This window comes from Mastigoproctus giganteus, chromosome 4 (assembly GCF_048544385.1).
Source record: "Mastigoproctus giganteus isolate SK-2022 chromosome 4, ASM4854438v1, whole genome shotgun sequence".
Lineage (NCBI taxonomy): Eukaryota > Metazoa > Arthropoda > Arachnida > Uropygi > Thelyphonidae > Mastigoproctus > Mastigoproctus giganteus.
Genome location: NC_143578.1, coordinates 195,977,122 through 195,996,973, shown reverse-complemented (window position 1 = coordinate 195,996,973; position 19,852 = coordinate 195,977,122). Strand labels below are relative to the sequence as shown.

General features: G+C 38.3%; 1 protein-coding gene across 1 annotated transcript in view; it reads left to right on the top strand.

Moving 5' to 3' along the window:
* Positions 1 to 628: 628 nt before the first annotated feature.
* The window catches only part of Nubpl (NUBP iron-sulfur cluster assembly factor, mitochondrial), a 114,244-nt gene continuing 95,020 nt past the window's right edge, over positions 629 to 19,852 (top strand). Inside the window, exons 1-2 of the mRNA XM_090371970.1 lie at positions 629 to 811; positions 6,039 to 6,174. Of these exons, the coding sequence (XP_090228096.1) occupies positions 725 to 811; positions 6,039 to 6,174 (223 nt within the window). The 5' untranslated portion in view covers positions 629 to 724. The remainder of the gene's footprint in view (positions 812 to 6,038; positions 6,175 to 19,852) is intronic.

The following is a 19,852-nucleotide window of genomic DNA, read 5'->3' as shown; positions in this document are numbered from 1 at the left end:
CCCAGACATCAATCCCATCGAGCATCTGTGGTTTGTGTGTGAACAGCAACTCCGATCTGCGGCGTCTCAACCACGGACTTTACAGGATCTGCTGGTTACGTGTTGGTACCAAATACCACAAGACACATTTAGAAATCTTGTAGCGTCCATGACTCGCCGGGTACTAGCTGTTTTGGCTGCACGTGGAGGACCAACAGCATATTAGGTAGGTGGTTATAATGTTTTTGGCTCATCGGTGTATATGGCCAAAATTGCGGATACTTTCAAATTCAATCCTAATTCGCACCCTTTTCCCAACGTTGCCCCGTATTTCTTAAGTCGTCAGATCTTCTACTGTTGTTATCATTTTTTGCGAACGTTTGTAAAAAAAAATTGGCGAACTGCGAAAATACAGCTCATTGGCAAAAATATCGCTGCTATAAGGAGGAAATTAAAAATAAAAACGTTAAGTACAAAAAAAAAAAAAAAACATTTTTAAAATATATATTTTTGAATTATCTGAATTTGAAGGAGATCTGTTGCACTACCCTCTGTCACTGGCGGCCACTGCGCAGAGGATAAAATTTTGTAAGCAGAACTGCAAAAAAAAAAAAAAAAAAAAAAAATCAATTGAGTTTTCGTAACAGCGGCTCGGCTGGAGCAGTCGAAGGTTCAGTCATCACTACTTGATGGTTATGAATCTAGGGTAGTATGCTGTGGTGTTGGGTTTTTCGTTCCTATATTCATGATGGGCAGATTTTCTTTACTTTTCAGTAGATTACGTTATGCATATCTTGTTCCCCGAGTTTCTGCACTGCAGTTTTGTTTTATGGTACATGCTTAAATTCAATTATGGTTTTTTATTGGCTATCTGTTAGTTGAAACTATTGCAGTGGTATAAGTGTATGTACATGCGCCTAATGTCTTTACCATATTATTATTATTAGCCATATGGTGCAAAGGAAGCCTGAGGCTTATGCTGCACCAGCCAAAAAATTAAAAATTCTGAATTACCCTGAGAGAGAGAGAGAGAGAGAGAGAGTGTCTGTTTGTTCGTCCGCCGGCGTGTAATAGAGGGGCAATCAGTTTTTTTTTTTTTTTTATGAGAACCCCAAACACGAAAGGTATCAAAACCTTTAGTACTTAGTACCGTGCATGGGTTGAAGGAGAAGTATGGGGGGGGGGGGTGCCGGAAACTTTGCTATAGAGACTAAACATGGGTTTCACCACTTCAAGCCTCCAATAAGCAAAGTGGTGGTATTTCACCGGTTGATGAAAGTCATCTACCATCTAATGGATGGATTTTCTTGAAACTTTATATTTGGACCTTATCTAGTCTTTAAATTTCATTAAAGTTGGTCAAATAAATATCTAATAATTATTATTTCTTTTTTTTTTTTTTGTACAGATTGTATGGAAAAAAGAAGTTATCATTGATTAATGAGTTTTAATGTATTGTTAGCTTAGACAAAGTCTGTATGCTTTGCAAACTCTCCCATTTCACCCCTCCATTCGTTCCAAATACCTGTCCAGCTCAGCCTTAAATTTATTTAGTCTGTCAACCTCCACAACAAGAGATAGAAGTCTGTTCCACCAACTAACTACCCGCTGGCTAAAGGCAAACTTCCGTACATCTATCCTGCATCTGTCTTTCCTCAATTTGAATTTATGCCTTCTCAGGTGATTATTTTGAGCAAGAGGAAGAGTCCCATCAGCATTGAGCATGCTCAAACCATTCAAGGCTTTATACACCTCTATCAGATCACCTCGCCGGTGCCTAGTCTCCAGACACTGTAATTTGTAAAACTTAAAAGCCTTTCATCGTAAGCGCAACCCTTTGTTCCATTCACTAATCTTGTTGCCCTTCTCTGTACTCATTCCAACAGCTCTACATCCTTCTTGAAATGAGGCCTCCGACCTGTATACAGTACTCAAGGTGTGGCCTGATCATTGCCTTATACAAGAGGATAATCACCTTATACCTGCTAGAAAAATTCCTGTATATCATTGACAAGACACCATGAGCTACTCTTGCAGACTGTCTGCACTGCTCAGAAAATTTCATATCTGCCTGTACAATTAGCCCCAGGTACTTTTCATTCTCTGCCACTGTCAGTGTAGTACCACAGAGTTGATACGTTGCTCTGGGGTTACTGCTTCCATATGTAGCACCATTTGTCAATGTTAAACTTCATTTGTCACCTCTCAGCCCATCTGCTAAACTTTTCTAGATCCTGTTGCAGCACCATACTGTCATTAGTGTCCTTAACAACCCTGTCAACCTTCGTATCATCTGCAAACTTGGACATTAAGCTTTATATACCATCATTAATATCATTTATAAATACAGAAAACAACAATGGACCCAACACTGAACCCAGAGGAACTCCACGAAGAGCAGTGTCCATTGATTACCACTCTGTCTTTTCCCATCAACCATCCCTTTATCCATAGCAGAAGTTTGCCTCCAATGCCATACTGCTCCAATTTGTTCAGCAGTCTTCCATGTGCAACAGTATGAAAAGCCTTTCTAAGATCCAAATATGATATCAAAGTTATTCCCTGCATCCAGTTCCTTTGTGACCACATCATAGTATCCAATCAGATTGGTCAGGCAAGACTTTCCCTTAACAAAACCATGTTGTGTCGGAGCTATAAATGAAGTCTTGTCTAGATGATCCTGTAGTGCTTCTTTAACCAGTGCTTCCATTATTTTTCCTGGAACAGAAGTTAAACTAACAGGTCTATAATTACTTATGTTGCCCTTTGATCCTCCGTTATGAATTGGGGTCACATTTGCACATCTCCAGTCCATGGGTATCTCCCCTGAATCCAAAGAAGCTCTCATAATTATGGCTAAGGGTTTGCTTACTTCCTTTGCTGCCTCCTTTAATATAACTGGATAGATCCCATTCACCCCGGGTGCCTTTTTTATGTTTATCTTCAACAATTTCTCCTCCACTTTCCTCTCGGTTATTACAAAATCATCTAGCTCACTGCCAGAGTTTAATTCATCTCTGGCATTGCCCTCCCTGAGTAACTCCTCATGTGTGAACGTAGATGCAAAATACTCATTTAGTGGCGGATTTCCACAAAGACGCGTCTGGGGCCTCTTAAATAAAGTGGACCTCAAATCTCAGGTCTCAAAAAAAAAAAAAAAAAAAAAAAAAATTGTTTCATTTTTAATTTTTACACTCATCATTATTACCGTTACTGAATAAAACTATAATTTAATATGAGAAGTTACTAAACTCTTAAGCGAATATCCCTACATATTATATGAAATATCTATGAGAACTAAGTGAATCTGAAGTAGAATACATATTATCATTAATGCTTAGTTGTGCCATTTTTTCATTTACACATTAGTTAAAATATGTATGAAAGAATTGCGCAACCAAAATGATTAAAACCACAACACCAAATCTAGAGCGCGTGCTATAGTAAAAACGTGTGCGTACAATTCACACTGTAGTGGTACCGAAAATATTTAGAGGGGAGGGGTCTCAAAATTGAATTGCGCCTGGGGGCTGTCAAATGCTAAATCTGCCACTGTTTGTTAGCTACCTGAGCAGGATCATCAACAGTTGAATTATCAATATCCAGTGGACCAATCTGATTCATCCCCTTCCTTCTAGAGTTTACATAAGTAAAGAACTCTTTGCTGTTTTTCTTTGCATCCTTTGCCAAAGATTTCTCATAATCTGCCTTTGCCTACCTAATCTCCTTTGTGACTTGGTTACAGACCAGCGTATATCTATCACAGGCTTCCATGTCACCCATTAATTTATATGTATCCCATGCATTTTTCTTCTCTGCCATTAGTTCATCTGACATCCATTTAGGCCTAAACTTTGAACAATATTTCTTAGTTGGTATGTAAAGCCTAGTAGATAATGTAAGACTCCTGAATTTGGTGTTGTTCGTAAAGACATTAAAAAAAAAAAAAGAATAAGTAATATACAATTGTAATTAATGGGACTGGATGTTAATTGGGTTAATTGAGACAGTTTAAACGCATGTGATAAAATGTACCTGTGTTAAAAAGTTTACCTTTTTAGCACAGGTACATTTTATCACATGTTATATATGATTACCATGTCATGCTGTGCAATGATAATATAATGAGCGAAACAGTTGATGGTCTGTTTAAAAATTTAATGCTTATGGTTGACCATGTATCATTTTAGATTTCCTGAAGCTGTTTTTCACTCCAAACATTGAAACTATTTGGAAATAGGGTGAAAAGCACATTTCAAAAAATGATACATAAGTTGAATGTGCTACTTATTTAAACAAGTACATGTGGAATGGACGTTATGGTCAGGACTTGACTTTGCTTATATGAATGGTATGAAACACATGATGAAAAACGTTCTAATTAATTAAAAAGTGGTGAAAATACCTGTAACTTGAATTATCCAGTTAGTGTAGGTGCCTGAAGTAAAGATAAAACAGCTATTTATATCAAGTGATCAGATAATATTTCAGCAAAACCTTCAGATCGTATAGATTTAAGTAAGATCATATAGGTTTCAGTAAAGCCTTTGTTACTGTACCACATATGTGAGTGTTGTAAATTGCCTTAATGGACATTAGGAGCAGTTTACTACTCCTAATGTATAGTAGAGGTATAGTTAAATGGTAGTAGACAAAGAGTGGTTATAAATGGCTACTTACCCTTTGTTGACTAGTATGATAAGTGAGGTGCAACAAGGGTTGGTGTAACATTTAAAACTTTAATGAACATTTAAAACTATGTAGAGTTTCAAATGTTTATTAATGATATTAATGCTATCTTAAACTAAGCAGAAGATGGGCTTGAAAAGCAATCTAGGTTTAACATTTGACGAATGTAAGGTACTATTCTCAGATAGCAGCAATCTTAGAATGACACACCACTTGGGTAGCACCAAATTTAAAGCAGTTGACAATTAGGCCCTATGGCTAACAGCCTGTGAAGTTCTGTCAGTGCTGCATAGGAACTTTGCCAGTGGTGAGAAAGATGTATGTATCTTTGTATAAGGAAATGGTTAGGCTACATCTAGTACTGCATATAGGTGTGGAGACCTAATTTTAGGAGAGACAGTAATCTGTTGGAAAGGTTTCAGAGAAGAGCAGCAAGATTAGTTGGAGGCACAAAAGGATCTTCTTACCAAGAAGGTTGGGGATTCTGTAAATTACAGTCTCTGGAATTAGGCATCTGTATGAAGTGTTTAAGACTTTAAAAAGGATGAGTAAACTCAGTGCTGATGGAATTTTTACTCTTTCTCAGATGACACACACACAGAAGGAAACAAATTGAAAAGGAATAGTTAATGAATAATGTGTGGAATTTGCAATCAGTGAGAGAGAGACCTTCTCAAAATCCACAGATGCTCTCATAATTATGGCTAATAGTTTGATTACATTTGCTACTTCCCTTAAGCATGTATGCTAATGTGCCTAACAGAAAGCTTCTTTTATATACACACACCCTTGCATTTGACCGCTCAGCTATGTTGGTCATTAAATTATGTGGCTGAATTTTTCCTTATTTCTCATTTATACACTATGCTACGAATTGGATTTCCTATAAATCTTTGTCATTTGGAAATGTAGACTCATTATAAGAAATTTAACAGTTTTGAAATTTTATTTTTTTTAGGTATGTGAAGAATTACTATTCTTCACATACCTAAAAAATTAGTTCAGTATTTTTATTTGAAAGTACAATGATTAAAAAAAAAAACCCTGCAGTAATGGTGCAGTTGCTATCTAAAACATTTAACCCATTTCATCCACAGGAAATTAGTAAAACTGAAAAATAAAATAAATAAAACATGTGAAATGATTTGCTTATATAAAAATGCTTACTTAATGAGTTGTTTTTCAGTCTTGTATTCATGTTTAAAAATTGTAAAAGAACTGATTAAATTCTATTTTTGACTATAATATGGATATTAACACTGCCCCTCCCATCCCCAATACCCACATAATATTGAGGTTACACAGTATGTTCATGTTTCATGCATAACAAGCTGTTAAAGTGAAAATTGCTCATTCTTAATTTTTTTCAGGGAACATATAATTCTAGTACTGAACATGAACAAAGGACAAGAAAAGGTTTGCCCAGAAAGTTTCCTCTTGCAGGTGTGAAACATGTGGTTGTTGTGGCTTCAGGGAAAGGAGGAGTTGGAAAATCTACTACATCAGGTTAGCAATTAGTAATATTCATTACTTAATTATATGTTTATACTGTTATATACCCACATAGTGAAATTTTAATGGCCATCTTTGTATTCTAACTTCTGTATTGACGTATTAAGGGAAATACACAACATGATTGGCAAAAGGTTAAGCTCATGGGGTTTTGTTAATAATATACATGACTTTTGATAGTAGAGATAAGGAAGTGACTATCCCATTAAATAAGGCAATGGTCAGGCCACATCTTGATTATTTCATAAAAGTATCGAGGCCTCATTTTAAGAAAGATCTAGAGCTGCTGGAATGGGTGGAGAAGGGCAACGGGATTGGTGCAAGAAATAAAGGGGTGCGCTTAAAAGAAAGGCTTCAGTTCTGCAAATTGTAGCATCTGGAGACTACCTGCAAGGTGATCTGATTTAAGGCTTTGAATTTATTGAGCAAGTTCAGTGCTAATGAGATTCTTCCTCTTGGTCAGACTATGCACATGAAGGGACATAAATTTAAATTGAAGGGTGGTTGCAGAATAGATGTGTGGAAGTTTCATTGTCACCCGACTCATTCCTATCTGGCGAAGGCTGATGATCATCCTGTGTAGAAATTATAACACCATTTGAACAGTTCGGCACATTTTAATCAAATGTACATCTTTTAATGATGAACACAGTCTTTTACCCATCTGTCTGGGCCTTGTATGCTCACAGATTTTATTGGACGAAGAAAATGTGTCAGATCTATTCAAGTTTTTATAACTTATTAATTTATATAATTTTATGTAGAGTGCTTTATTTTTTTATATGTTATGCCTGTTGTATATTATATATTCTTTTATAATATATTAATTACACTATTTTATATTTTACACATTTTCACTTTGCACACATAGCCTCGGATGCTGATGTGCTATAAAATCCCTAAACAGCCAACCAACCACCCACCCTTCCCCCCCTACGTGTAATAGAGGGACTCCCAGTGGAATAGCTTTTCATGAAGTTTTATATTTGGTTCATATAGAAATATTTGTTGAGGTTCATATAAAAATATTTCTTGAGCCATTCCATATTTCATTAAAATCAGATAAATAGAAATCCAGCAATTATTATTTTTTTTTCCCATCCAGTTTGCATGGAAAAAAATAAATACATAGATTAAATGTAGTTTTAATGCAGTATTGTTAGCTTTAAACAGTCTGTGCATTCTCTGTGTGTATTGTTATGTAAGGCTCGTGAATACAGTATCGCTTGTGAACAGATTCATGCCATAGTCTGTATATAGACAGAGAAAAAAAGAGACTTAAAATTATATGGGAAAGAGCAATAGATGTTAAAGAGTTGTAATTAAACTCAATGGCTGAGTTTTGAAAATAAAACTATAGAGTTTTATTAAGTGTTCTCTAAAGTTAAAACCTTAATAATTGATAAGAAGATAGCTGTGTATACTTTTCACTTCAGTTAATCACAGAAAAAGAAAAAAAATTCAATTAATTTTAATCAAAAAAAAAAAAAATATAATGCACCTGAAATGTAATGAACTACATACATTACCTAATTTGTAATGGAAGTACAGTAGAGCATCAGTTATCTGGAATAATTAATGTGAGATCTCTTCCAGATAGCAAAATTTTCCATATAAGCAAACGTAAGGTAAAGTTAAATAAATTCTGTTATAATGTATTAAGATAAAAGAAAAAGACTTTAAATAATGTGAAAAAAACAAATTTATATAATTAAAAAATAATAATAACTTATACATAAAAATTTTCACATTTACATATGTATGTATATTCAGATAGGCATATTAAAGCAACTTTTATGTGGAAAAAATTAAGTAATTTTTTTAAATAATGTTCGAATGTTTTTTGTGACATGTTTTTTTGCTGCTAAATCTCTCAAGTTTTCTGCCAATTTCAGTGCTGTTTCTTTTCGTTGACATTTTACTGGTTTCCAGCTGATATTACCGCATCCGGGGTAGCCGATGCGCCAGCACTGGGGACCCAGGGTACTTGTGTGAAGTGGACCACTGGCCACAGAACAAGCTGTTATAACAATGTTACCGCATCCGGGGTAGCCGATGCGCCAGCACTGGGGACCCAGGGTGCTGGTGTGAAGTGGATCACTGGCCACAGCAATAAGCTTACTACGCCGAAAAGGACAATTAACATTGGCGAATGGAATGTTCGAACGGGGCACCACGTTGGACAAAAGGAAATCATTGCCCAAGAACTACTTAGGTGCAAGATATCAATCGCAGCATTATCTGAATTAAGGCTCACCGGGTCTGGAACGATGATCATCCAACCACCAGCACCTAACGAAGCGGTTATGCTATTCTACTCTGGTGGCGAGAAACGAGAAGCAGGAGTGGGCTTTATGGTCGATGCTCAGGCCACCAGTAGTGTGATCGCTTTCCAACCAATATCGGACCGCCTGGCAGTCCTTACTGTCAAGGGCACCATCAAGACCCATATTATCTCCGCCTATGCGCCAACTGAGACTAGCCTGGACCCGACCAAGAATGACTTCTACAACCAGCTCCAACATACGCTGGATTCAATTCCGCAGACAGAAGTGATCATCCTCGCAGGGGACTTTAATGCCCATATTGGCGTGGACAGATCTGGTTGGGAAACAACAATGGGCAAGTTTGGCCATGGGAAGATCAATGACAACGGACTACGTTTGTTGTCCTTTGCCGCATCTAACAACCTGATCATTGGAAACAGCCATTTCCAGCACCCTCAAAAACATCAACTTACATGGCGAAATCCATCTGGCAAGGACTCAGCAATCCTGGACTACATTTTGATCAATGCCAGATTTCGCTCATCACTCATGGATGTTCGTGCCATGAGGGGACCTGATTGCGGATCTGATCATTACCTCATCCGGGCTAAGGTGCAGCTCAAATTACGGCATGCAAAAAGATCATCTCGGTCAGCCAAGCTGGACTGGAGGCAGCTAATGAATGCTGCCAACAAACAGGCATATCAGATCACCCTATCCAACCGCTTCGAGATGCTGGCCGTGCCCGAGGATATAAATGAAGAAGAAAAGCAGATCTCTGATGCCATCCTGGAATGTGCCAAGCCCCTATGTCCACCTGCCCGACGTCGAACGCAACCATGGATATCAGATGAGTGCCTCGACCTCGTGGACAAACAGAAACAGGCAAAGTTGGTCGACTTTGAACGGTACCGGCAGCTAAACCGAGAAGTCCGACAAAGAATGACAGCAGAAAGAGAAGCATACTGGAACCAAGTGGCAGACGATCTTGAAGTGGCGGCATCCAAAAACGAGTACCGCACTCTCTACCGCACCCTCAGATGTCTGAGTGGAAAGACTAAATTGACTAGTGACAACATCAAGAATGCTGATGGGACCTTCGTGCGATCACCATCCGAACGCCTGCAACGGTGGAGTGAATTCTTCAAAGCTCTGTATAATCACGACCCACCTCAGGGACCGCCAGCAACAGCACTCTCGATCGACCCCCCTGAGGTCTCCATGGTCGATGTTGAGCCTACAGTAGAAGAAGTGAAAGCAGCCATACAATCCCTGAAGAATGGCAAGGCACCAGGAGTGGACCAAGTCACCACAGAAGCGATCAAAGCCGGGGGAGATGTACTGCTTCGCCGACTACACTCACTCCTCAAAACCATCTGGTGCACTGAACAAATTCCGTTAACATGGAGGAAAGCCATTATCGTACCAATCCACAAGAAAGGTGATAACCGGGACTGCAAGAACTACTGTGGCATCAGCCTCCTTTCCATCATTGGAAAGGTCTTTATGAAGATTATCCAGTCAAGACTGCAAAAACATCGCGAGCAAACCAGTCGAGAAGAACAGGCAGGATTTAGACCCGGGCGAGGATGCTGTGATCAAATCTTTGCCATTCGTCAGCTGATGGAGGAGAGGATCCGGTGTGGACAGCGAACCGTCATTGTTTTCATTGACTTTAAGTCTGCTTTCGACTGTGTCCACCGGCCTGCCTTATGGAAACTACTAGAGGTTGAACATGTACCTCGAAAAGTCATCACACTCCTCCAAACTGCATACAACGGTTTAACCAGCCAGGTGCGCATCCAGAACGATTTATCTGAGGAATTTACCATCCAAACTGGAGTCCGCCAAGGGGATGTAGCCTCCCCGTTGCTTTTCAACATCGTGGTCGACGCCATTATGAGGCAAGCATTCAGAAACAGACAGGGCATACAATATGACAAGGATCACTATGTGACTGACCTGATGTTTGCTGATGATAGTGCTATCCTTGCCGGTAACGACGCTGAAGCCACGGAAATCCTCTACGACATTGCCCGCATTGCCCGGCCATACGGTTTGAAGATCAATGCTGGTAAGACAAAGGCCCTGACAACAGATGGGTCGCAAGCCACCATCTATCTCGAAGGCGTCCAGATCGAGCAAGTGCAGGACTTTAAATACCTTGGGTCGCTGGTCCAGGAGAAGAAAGTTGCATCCACCATGGAAATTCACAGCAGAATTGGACAGGCGGCCACTGTGTTCGCCTCGCTCAAATGGTGTCTGTGGAAGAGGACCAACATTTCCACAAAGACTAAAATCCGACTCTTCCGGACTTTGATCCTGCCCATTCTTCTTTACGGATTGGAAACATGGATTTGTCTCAAGTTAGATTTGAACAAACTTGAGGTATTCCAAATGCGATGCCTGCGGCAGATCTTGGGCATCTCTCTTCGCGACCGCATCACTAATGATGCCATCCGCGCCAGATGCCAACAGCAACCAACCATTGCCGACCAAATCCAGAAGCGAAGGCTCAGATGGTTTGGCCACGTATGTAGAATGGGCACGAACAGAATACCATCCACACTCCTTTGGAGACAACGACCCACCCAATGGAGCATCCAACGGACCGCGCCTAGGAAAACGTGGGCCAAGCAAGTGGAAGATGACTTGAAGAGCCGACGTCTCGACCTTAACCAGGCCAGGACTGAAGCCATGGATCGTAAGGTATGGAAGAACATCACAGAGCAAGTCCGAAACCCTGCGGCACCTACAGCAGCATACTGGTTGCGTGGCCAACCGCCTCCCCCAGCTGCCAGCTAAGGACCAAAGAAGAAAGAAGAAGAAGAAGAAGAAGCTGATATTATTCTTACCAAACTTGGAGCTAAACTAAACATAATATGAAATGAGGAGAACAAAATATGTCATGGTTCATGGAAGCGAATGACTAAACTCTATCACTGATGGTTTCCGAGAAAACCCATCAGTCCTAATCCAACGTTCACCAGATATACGACGTAAAAAAAATGGACAGAAATACTCTTGTAGCATAATAAACATTTGTCTCAAATACTACCATTAATAAAAAAATAAAAAAATAATAAAAAAAAAAAGAAGACGACGACGAAAAATCAGCCTTTCAAATATTTTGGATAGCTGACTTTCCGGATAACCAATGTTCTAGTGTATGTTTATACATTACTTAATAAGAAAAAGTTCAGTCAATATCACATTTTCTGTGTGTTTTGTTGGAAAGCTTTTAAGACAATCATAACCTTCCCTCCCTGACCACAGAAATCTATTCATATTAATGAAAGTATGTTTCATGTATTACTCTAGAACAAAAAGTCAGATCGAGGCCAAAGTTTCAGCCTGTATTCTTCCGCTCAAATTTCAAGTTCAGTTGTCATTTCACTGCCCTTGTTCTCTCCCCTCCATACAAAAATCAGCATAAATAAAAGTATGTTTTCTCATTAGTCAACAAGAAAAATTGGGATTGCTATCAAATTTTCACCATATTCTGCTGTTCCCTGGGATGATTCTGAGTTCAATTTTGATTTAATAGCCTTTCCTCTTCAGTTCCTCTCTCCCCATAGAAATATTACTATAAATTTGGAACAAGAGCTCTGATTCATATTAAAATCCAGTGCTTACTTAGAATATTTTAGGAATCACTGTAAAAAATTTTCATGTTGGTGGGTTGACTTAATTTGTTATAAATTACTATTTGCTAATATGCCTGAAATGTAACATACTACATTCATTAAGTAACTTTTTTTTTTTTTTTATAACAGCATTATTGGCAGCACATAACATGTGTCATGACTGTTGTCAAGCACATTAGCATGACATCAGTTGAACGGCACCTTCTCTTCTGAGTGGCAATATTAGGGATGTCAATCAGTACTCAGTATGTGCCTTGACGTGGTCACCATTGTGATCTAGCAGAACCTCAAACAGAATAACAGCATGGTCAAATGCAGTATGTAATACATTAGAATGATGTTTCTCATGTGCCATGTGATGCATTCCTTCAGGCAGAGCTCATATGAGATACTGGCAACTGGACATTGCCTGGTGTTCAGAACATCAGGCAATGTTCAGTTGTCAGAATCAGAAAAAGTAGCAATGGTACAGAGTGCCAGAAATGGACTTTGCCTCAAACTAGCTCTGTCTTCAGATCAGACTATAAGTTGTAAGGACTGAGCCGGTCAAGGTGGCCATATTGTGCTAAATGAGCAACTGACTATTTTTCAGTGATAAAATGCTGCCACAGCAACTGACTATTTTTCAGTGATAAAATGTTGTCCCAGCCCTTCTTGTACAGATCTCCCAATATGTGAAGCTGCTCCATCTTGCATAAAAATTATTGTTTTCTGTGCTTCCTCAGTGTTGCATTTGTGGAATGACAGCAGTTGCTAACTTTTTCTTGGTGCCACTACATGGTAATTGAGCATGTTACAGGTGCAGTAGGATGGTTTTCTTCAAAAAAGAATGGGCTGATTAGAGGATATCCTGTATTGCAGTGGTCCATGCCCAAACCTTGCAGTTCTGAGTGTTCATAGTCCATTCAAATGGAAATGGGTCTCATCTTCTAGAAGATGTTTCAATGCCATCTTAAGTGGAAATGGGTCTAGTCTTCCAGATGTTCCAGTGCCACTCTGTATCTATTTCCATTCATGCCGTGAAGTGTAGAGCAAATATCAGCCGAGCTCAGCATCACCCACTTGCAGTGAAGTTTGTATGATTAGAACTTCAAAATCTTAAACAGCACCTTTCATACTCATTGAAAGGCAACTGCAAAAAGTCATTGACCATCATTGTACCTTGGACATTAGTTAATGGGTTCAGATTTTCATCACAGAAGACCCTCTGTGTGCACTTTGGTTACAAATGGATTTAGTGACAGAAGTGTATACAGAGGATGTACACTTCTGTCACTTCTATCTGATCCTAATCCAGAATTAAGGCTTAGGTAAAACATCATCCTGATAGTGTGAGAAGCCAGACTCCTGGGACTTGTTTTTGACAGGAAGCTGACGTGATGTATTTGTCAGCCAAGGACAAGATGTGCCAAGAGGCTTAACATTCTGTTTGCCCTTTCATCAACTTTGTGGGGTGCAGATCCTATGAAGTTGATGAAAGGATCTGTACCTTTCTTTGTCTCTGAGCTCTTGTACACTCTAAACTTGATTATTCTTTGATTATGATTCTCAGGTTTATGCTTCTGTTAGAGATAGAGAATTTTGATGGTAAAATTCAGTCCACCACCAGGCCATCTGCAATGCCACATTTTGCACATATGCTGTCCAAAGCTTTTATCTCCCCCCCCCAGCATAAGCAGTTGTTCTTGCCATACGTGTTTAAATCCCTGCCTGGCAATCTGAAGCATGAATATCAATTTTTGAGCCACAGTTAAATTAATTGAACATGATAATAAACAATATTGTTCAGTCATCAAGGCATGCATTCCACCCTTGTATGCTCAGCTTCTAACTTGTGAAACAGATGGCTCAAAGTCAAAATCATGTGATCAGCTGCTGTCCACCCTATACGAAATAGTATCCAACAAGACTGCACAATAAATTAGCATATATACAACGGAGTTGCATGCAATAGAACTTGCATGCAATATACACTGATTCATTATGCATAATCCTCACCCCATTCTGTTCTAGATTCAGCAAATGCTTTATTCTCTTTTTGAATCTGAATATGACATCAATTCTGTTGGATTCCAAGCCACATTAGGATCAGGTGAAATGATCTAGCTGATTCCACTGACAAATCAGCAGTCCTCTTGAATTTAATTTGTCAGTTCATGTATAGACTACAAACAAGTAATACATAACAGACTTTATTCCCAGTGACAAGGTTCTTGGCACGAATAGGCCACAAACTACTCCAGTTAAGCCTGTAATCAAGCATGGCAGTCTAATCTGCACAGCATCTGAAGAGAGGAAAGTTGTTTTTGTTAGGTTCTACATAGGTCACAGTCATCTGATATTCTCTTTTGCTGAGGGCAGATGACCCTCCTATGTTCAAGAACTGCAAAACTATTTTAACCATTCATTATGTATTTATAGAATGGCCTGTGTTTACAAATACATGACTTTTATGTTTGTTTGTTTGTTTTTAGGAGCATTAGCAACTAAGGCCATATTGCTCCAGGATATGCGGTGGTCATTCCCTGCATCTTCCGTATTTGGTGGTGACGGGCTCGAACCCCGGTCTAATCAAGAAGCATGTGATATGCACTGCGGTGGTCATTCCCTGCATCTTCCGTATTTGGTGGTGACAGGCTCGAACCCCGGTCTAAACAAGAAGCATGTGATACGCACTACTGCTCCTTCCCACCTGGCTATGGAGGCACCCATGACTTTTATGTTTTACTGATTTTAAGACTGGCCAAACCATTTTAGATGATAGTCAGTGAGATAATGTCATTTTTTTCTGACATTTTTAACTTTTTACAGATCATTAATGTATACAAATTTAAATTATCCATTTATATTTATCTTAGTACTTTATATTTACCTTTTTGATGTGTTAACCTGTTTGTAATTTACCAAACATAGTACTGTTTTCATTTTGACTTTGGGAATTATGGCCTAAGCTGCCAATGCACCATTAAAATCAACCAACAAACCTTACATACTGTCACATAGAGGATATCTAGCCATCTTGCTACCCTGTATGCACTGGTTCTGCGTGTGCTGATACTGGTACACTACTGTTCATAGTTACTATGTCTGCAGCCTTGTGGGTTGAGGAGTGTATATGGCTCTTCCTGGCTTCACTTCCTGTTTACTGGAACGGATGCAAAGTGAATATGGATTAGCATATTGACATGATATTTGGTACAAAGAACTAGAAGAACATTCTAGAATTTTGAAAAGAATCATAGCTCTTGTTCCAAATTTATTTCAGTGCCTCTTTGCATGGGGGACTAGGTGTTGGGCTGTGGAATGTGAAATGGACTTAAAACCTCCTCAGAGACAACAAAACATGTGCTGAAATTATCTGGATGGTATCGATCTGACTTCTTCTGAAGTAATGCTCAAACATCCAAACTACTATAAATTTCTGTGTGGGGGGGGGGGGCAGTTGGGACCTTTGAATCAGCATCAAACCTGCTGGCTAATAGAACGTACCCTGACAATTTGATGTTGCTTTGATTATTGAGTAATGGACGAATGTCCAAAATATTCTTTCATTTATGTATGCAGAGAACTCGAAATTTTACATTAAAAAAAATTGCTAAGTTTCAATAGGTTTGATTTTGGTGAAATTTTCAATGGCTCAACATACTTTCTAAAAGATCCAAATATAAAATTCCATGAAATTTTTAATATTTGGATCAAATCTAGCCACTGGGAGTTCAGTTGTTACATGTAGACAGACAGATGAATGCAGGTGAAGGCAATAGGTACTTTCTGCATTTTTAAATGCACCTTTAGATAAAACAAAACATATACAGTTAGGTTAAAATAAAAAAAGAAGCAAACAAAAATGCCTTCCATTTGCTTCTGGAATCTGTTCATCTATGATTTACAAATTATAATGCATTTGATGACCTTTCAACTGATATAGGTACCTATGCGGCTGGAGTTGAAAGGGTAGTTTTTATTTTATTTATTTTTTTGTTTGTGCAGCAAAGGTTAAGTTAATGCATTTGTTAAGTGAAATTTTTTCTTAATTAATTTGTCCACCTTTTTCAGGATGCATAATCATGTAACTATTTTATTGTCTGTGACTTGGTGAAAAACAAGAATATCTTGTCTATATTACAACATTCCTTGATACCTTCTTAATTTGCCATTAACATGTTAATTCTTTGAAATATTTAAACAAATTAAAAAAAAAATTAAATATGTAACAAACCATAGCCATTAAAAAATAATTAAAAAAAAAAACATAAAAAAATATGTAACAGCCAGAGTTTCCCAAACTTTCTCGGTTCATGGCACCCTTAGTGTCTCAATAATTTTTTCATGGTGCCCTTATTGTCTCAGTAATTTTTTCACAGTGCCCCTAGGCCAAAAGAAATACCTAACAGTTCCATTTATTAAGTAGTTAGGTCCTAACAACTTAATAAGTAATGTTGAAACTGTGAACTACCTCAAGCTAGTACACTGGTGTGCTAGTACCTAAAGCTAGTACACTGGTGTGCTAGTACCTCAAGCTAGTACACTGAAGTAACAGCTCAAGAGCATTGAATTTGAAGCGCCAATTAAGTTAACAAGCAGAAATAGTAGGGATATCGGAAACCTGGTACCACTCGGACATAAGTAGTGCAGAACTTCAATATGGTGAGTACAATGTGTACAGGAAGGACAAGCTCTACACAAAAGAGAGGAGAAGTAACGCTCACGATCAAGGAGCATATAGAATCTAAGGCAGTGCATCCAGATGATGTGGGTGGCAATTGTCAGTGAGTCAGTTTGGTAAAAGAACAATTGTACAGGCAAGCAGAGTAGGCTATTAAATCAGATTGTTTTATAATGCAGGATTTTAACTTTCCAGGTATTGACTGGAAATTTTGGATTGGTTACCCACACATTAGCAAGAAGCTTGTGGATTTATTGGATGACTGTTTCCTACACCAGCATGTTATTCAATGAGGAAAAGAAATGGTCTGATTACCAGTGGCAACTCTTAATGCATTAAGAATATTCAGATGGAGGAACCACTAGGTGAGTGATTATAATATGTTGATGTGGGATATACTTAAAGATAACTACTGCCAAGGATAAGAGGAAGAGTTTTGCTTTTTGTAAGGGTGACTACAGTGGTCATAGACAGTTTTTTGAAATTCCTTTCAGTGGGGCCAACTGATGATGTTACCAGCTCCAAAAATTCTAAATTGTATTAAGGGAAGTAATCATAAAAGCTGCTAAGCTTTTTATACCAACTAAGAGATATAGTTCTAGCATAAATGGATGTCAGATGACCTGATAAGATTAGTAGCAGAGAATAAAAATGTGTGGAATGCTTATAAATTAGCAACGGACATGGAATCCTACAGCAAGTAGGACCTGGTCTGCAATCAGGTCACTAAGGAGGTTAGGCAAACTAAGACAGATTATGAGAAGTCCTTGGTTAAGAATCCAAAGAAAAGTAGCAATGAATTCTTTGCTTATGTTAAACTAGAGAATTCAGGTTGCTGACAAACTAAATAAATATTTTGGCTCTACATTCATGTGTGAAGAAGTTTTTAGGGATTAGAACACTAAAAGTTTTAGGGCTTATTGTGCAAATTCTTGCTGTCAGAGCTGATCCTTTTTCCATACGTTATTGTGTGAATGCCTGTTTTCAGGTCACCACCAAATACGGAGGATGTGGAAAGGTCAGGGAATGACCACCGCATATTCCCGGAGCAATATGGCTTTAGTTGCTAATGCTCCTAAAAACCAACTAACAACAGCCTGTTTTCAGAGTTGATTCTTTTTTTTTCACACACATTATGTCACATTTCATTGCGTTTTTTCACAGCTTACATCAGCAGTGACAAAGTAATGTTTCTATTTTTTTACATGGGGATAATTAGCTTTTAACATTTCTCTCTGCATGTGCATGATTGTTAGAAAAAAATTTCAAATAAGGGACTCGTCATATTCGATTGGAGCTGTTTACATGTGAAAGTCTTCATTCGTGGTTCATTCTTGCTATCTGTACTGACTTTCCTTCCACATGTGCTACAGCCATATTTCACGGTAACTTTTTCCATGGCACTGCATCTGACAGTAACACCAAATTGACATGTTAAATTTTTATCAGTGGCATCAGAGGATAACTAGCTTTTAGCTTTTGTTCCTGTATTGGCAGCTTTCCCATTTGGCTATCACTAAAAATTTAAAAACATTAAATGACTGTTTATTTCAATTGGAGCTGTTTTATGTGAGAAAGTAGTAGTAGTAGTGGCATGTGATGCAAGAAAGCAAGTGTATAAGCTTATGCAGCATCAGCCAAAAAAAAAAAAAAAAAAATCACACCATTCCCTCCAAATGCCTGTCCAGTTCCTCCTTAAATTTATTTAACCTATCAACTTCCACAACGACAGATGGAAGTTTGTTCCAGCAATTAACCACCCTCTGGCTAAGGGAAAATTTCCACACATCTGTTCTACATCTGTCTTTTCTTAATTTGAATTTATGCCCCCTTAGGTTTGTAATCTGAACAAGTGAAAGGATCCCATCAGAATTCAGCGTGCTCAACCCATTCAAGGCCTTATACACCTCAATCAGATCACCGCGCAGGTGCCTAGTCTCCAGCCACTGCAATTTGCAGAACTTAAGCCTCTCTTGGTAAGAGGATCCCTTCATTCCCCTCACCAATCTTGTTGCCCTTCTCTATACACATTCAAGTAAATCTACATCCTTCCTAAAATGAGGCCTCCAGACCTGTACGCAGTACTCAAGGTGTGGCCTGACCATTGCCTTATACAGAGGGACAATCACCTCCTTCTCCCTGCTAGCAAAATTCCTATATATCATTGACAAAACCCCATGACCTGCCCTGGCAGCCTGTCTGCATTGCTCAGAAAACTTCATATCTGACTGCACAATTACTCCCAGGTCTTTTTCATTTTCTACCACCTTAAGTCTGGCTGGTTCGCCTTCCACACATGGTGCTGCTTCTTTTCATAGCAAATTTTTACAGCCCACTGCACTTGTCAGCTACAGCAAGTTGATTACAATTAAGTGTCAATTTTTTACCAATCTCATACATTTAAATATAATACTGTTCTATATAATTTTTGTTTCTCTATGCAGGATCCCCCTGGGCTTAAAAAAAAGGGGATCCTCTTATTATAAATTAAATCCTCTTATTATCCTCTTATAAATTAAAAAAGTGGGGGGAATCCTCTTATGCTTTTGGTAAAAATTTGATACATCAGTTTACTGTTACCATCTTGCTCAGTTGGCTACAAAAATTTGTTATGAAACACAGCTGTATCACATAAGGAGTGAAATCCAGGCCCAATAGCAAGAATGAAGCATGTCTGACTTTCACACATAAAACAGCATTTTTTTATGAATTTCTTTTAACAATGACCCAGCATACAGAAATAAATATTAAAAAAATGAGAATTATAATCAATAAGGCATTTCATAATCAATTATAATTACGTGATTATAAAATCAACAAGAAAAACAAAGATGGTAGTGGGTTTGTTCCCACTATCGTCTTTGTTATAAAAACTAAAGGCCTTTTACCACTAGGCTAATGGTATACAAAAAAGGAAAGAGAGAAATTGATAATGAGAAAAGAGTTTCATGGACTAGGGCCACTGATATTCGGAAAGAATCCAGTAACCATAATGAATATAAATTAAGAAATGTAAGTTAAGAGGGTAAAGAAATATATGTAAAAGAGTAAAGGAATGAATCAAACCACAGTATAAAAAAATAAAATAACTT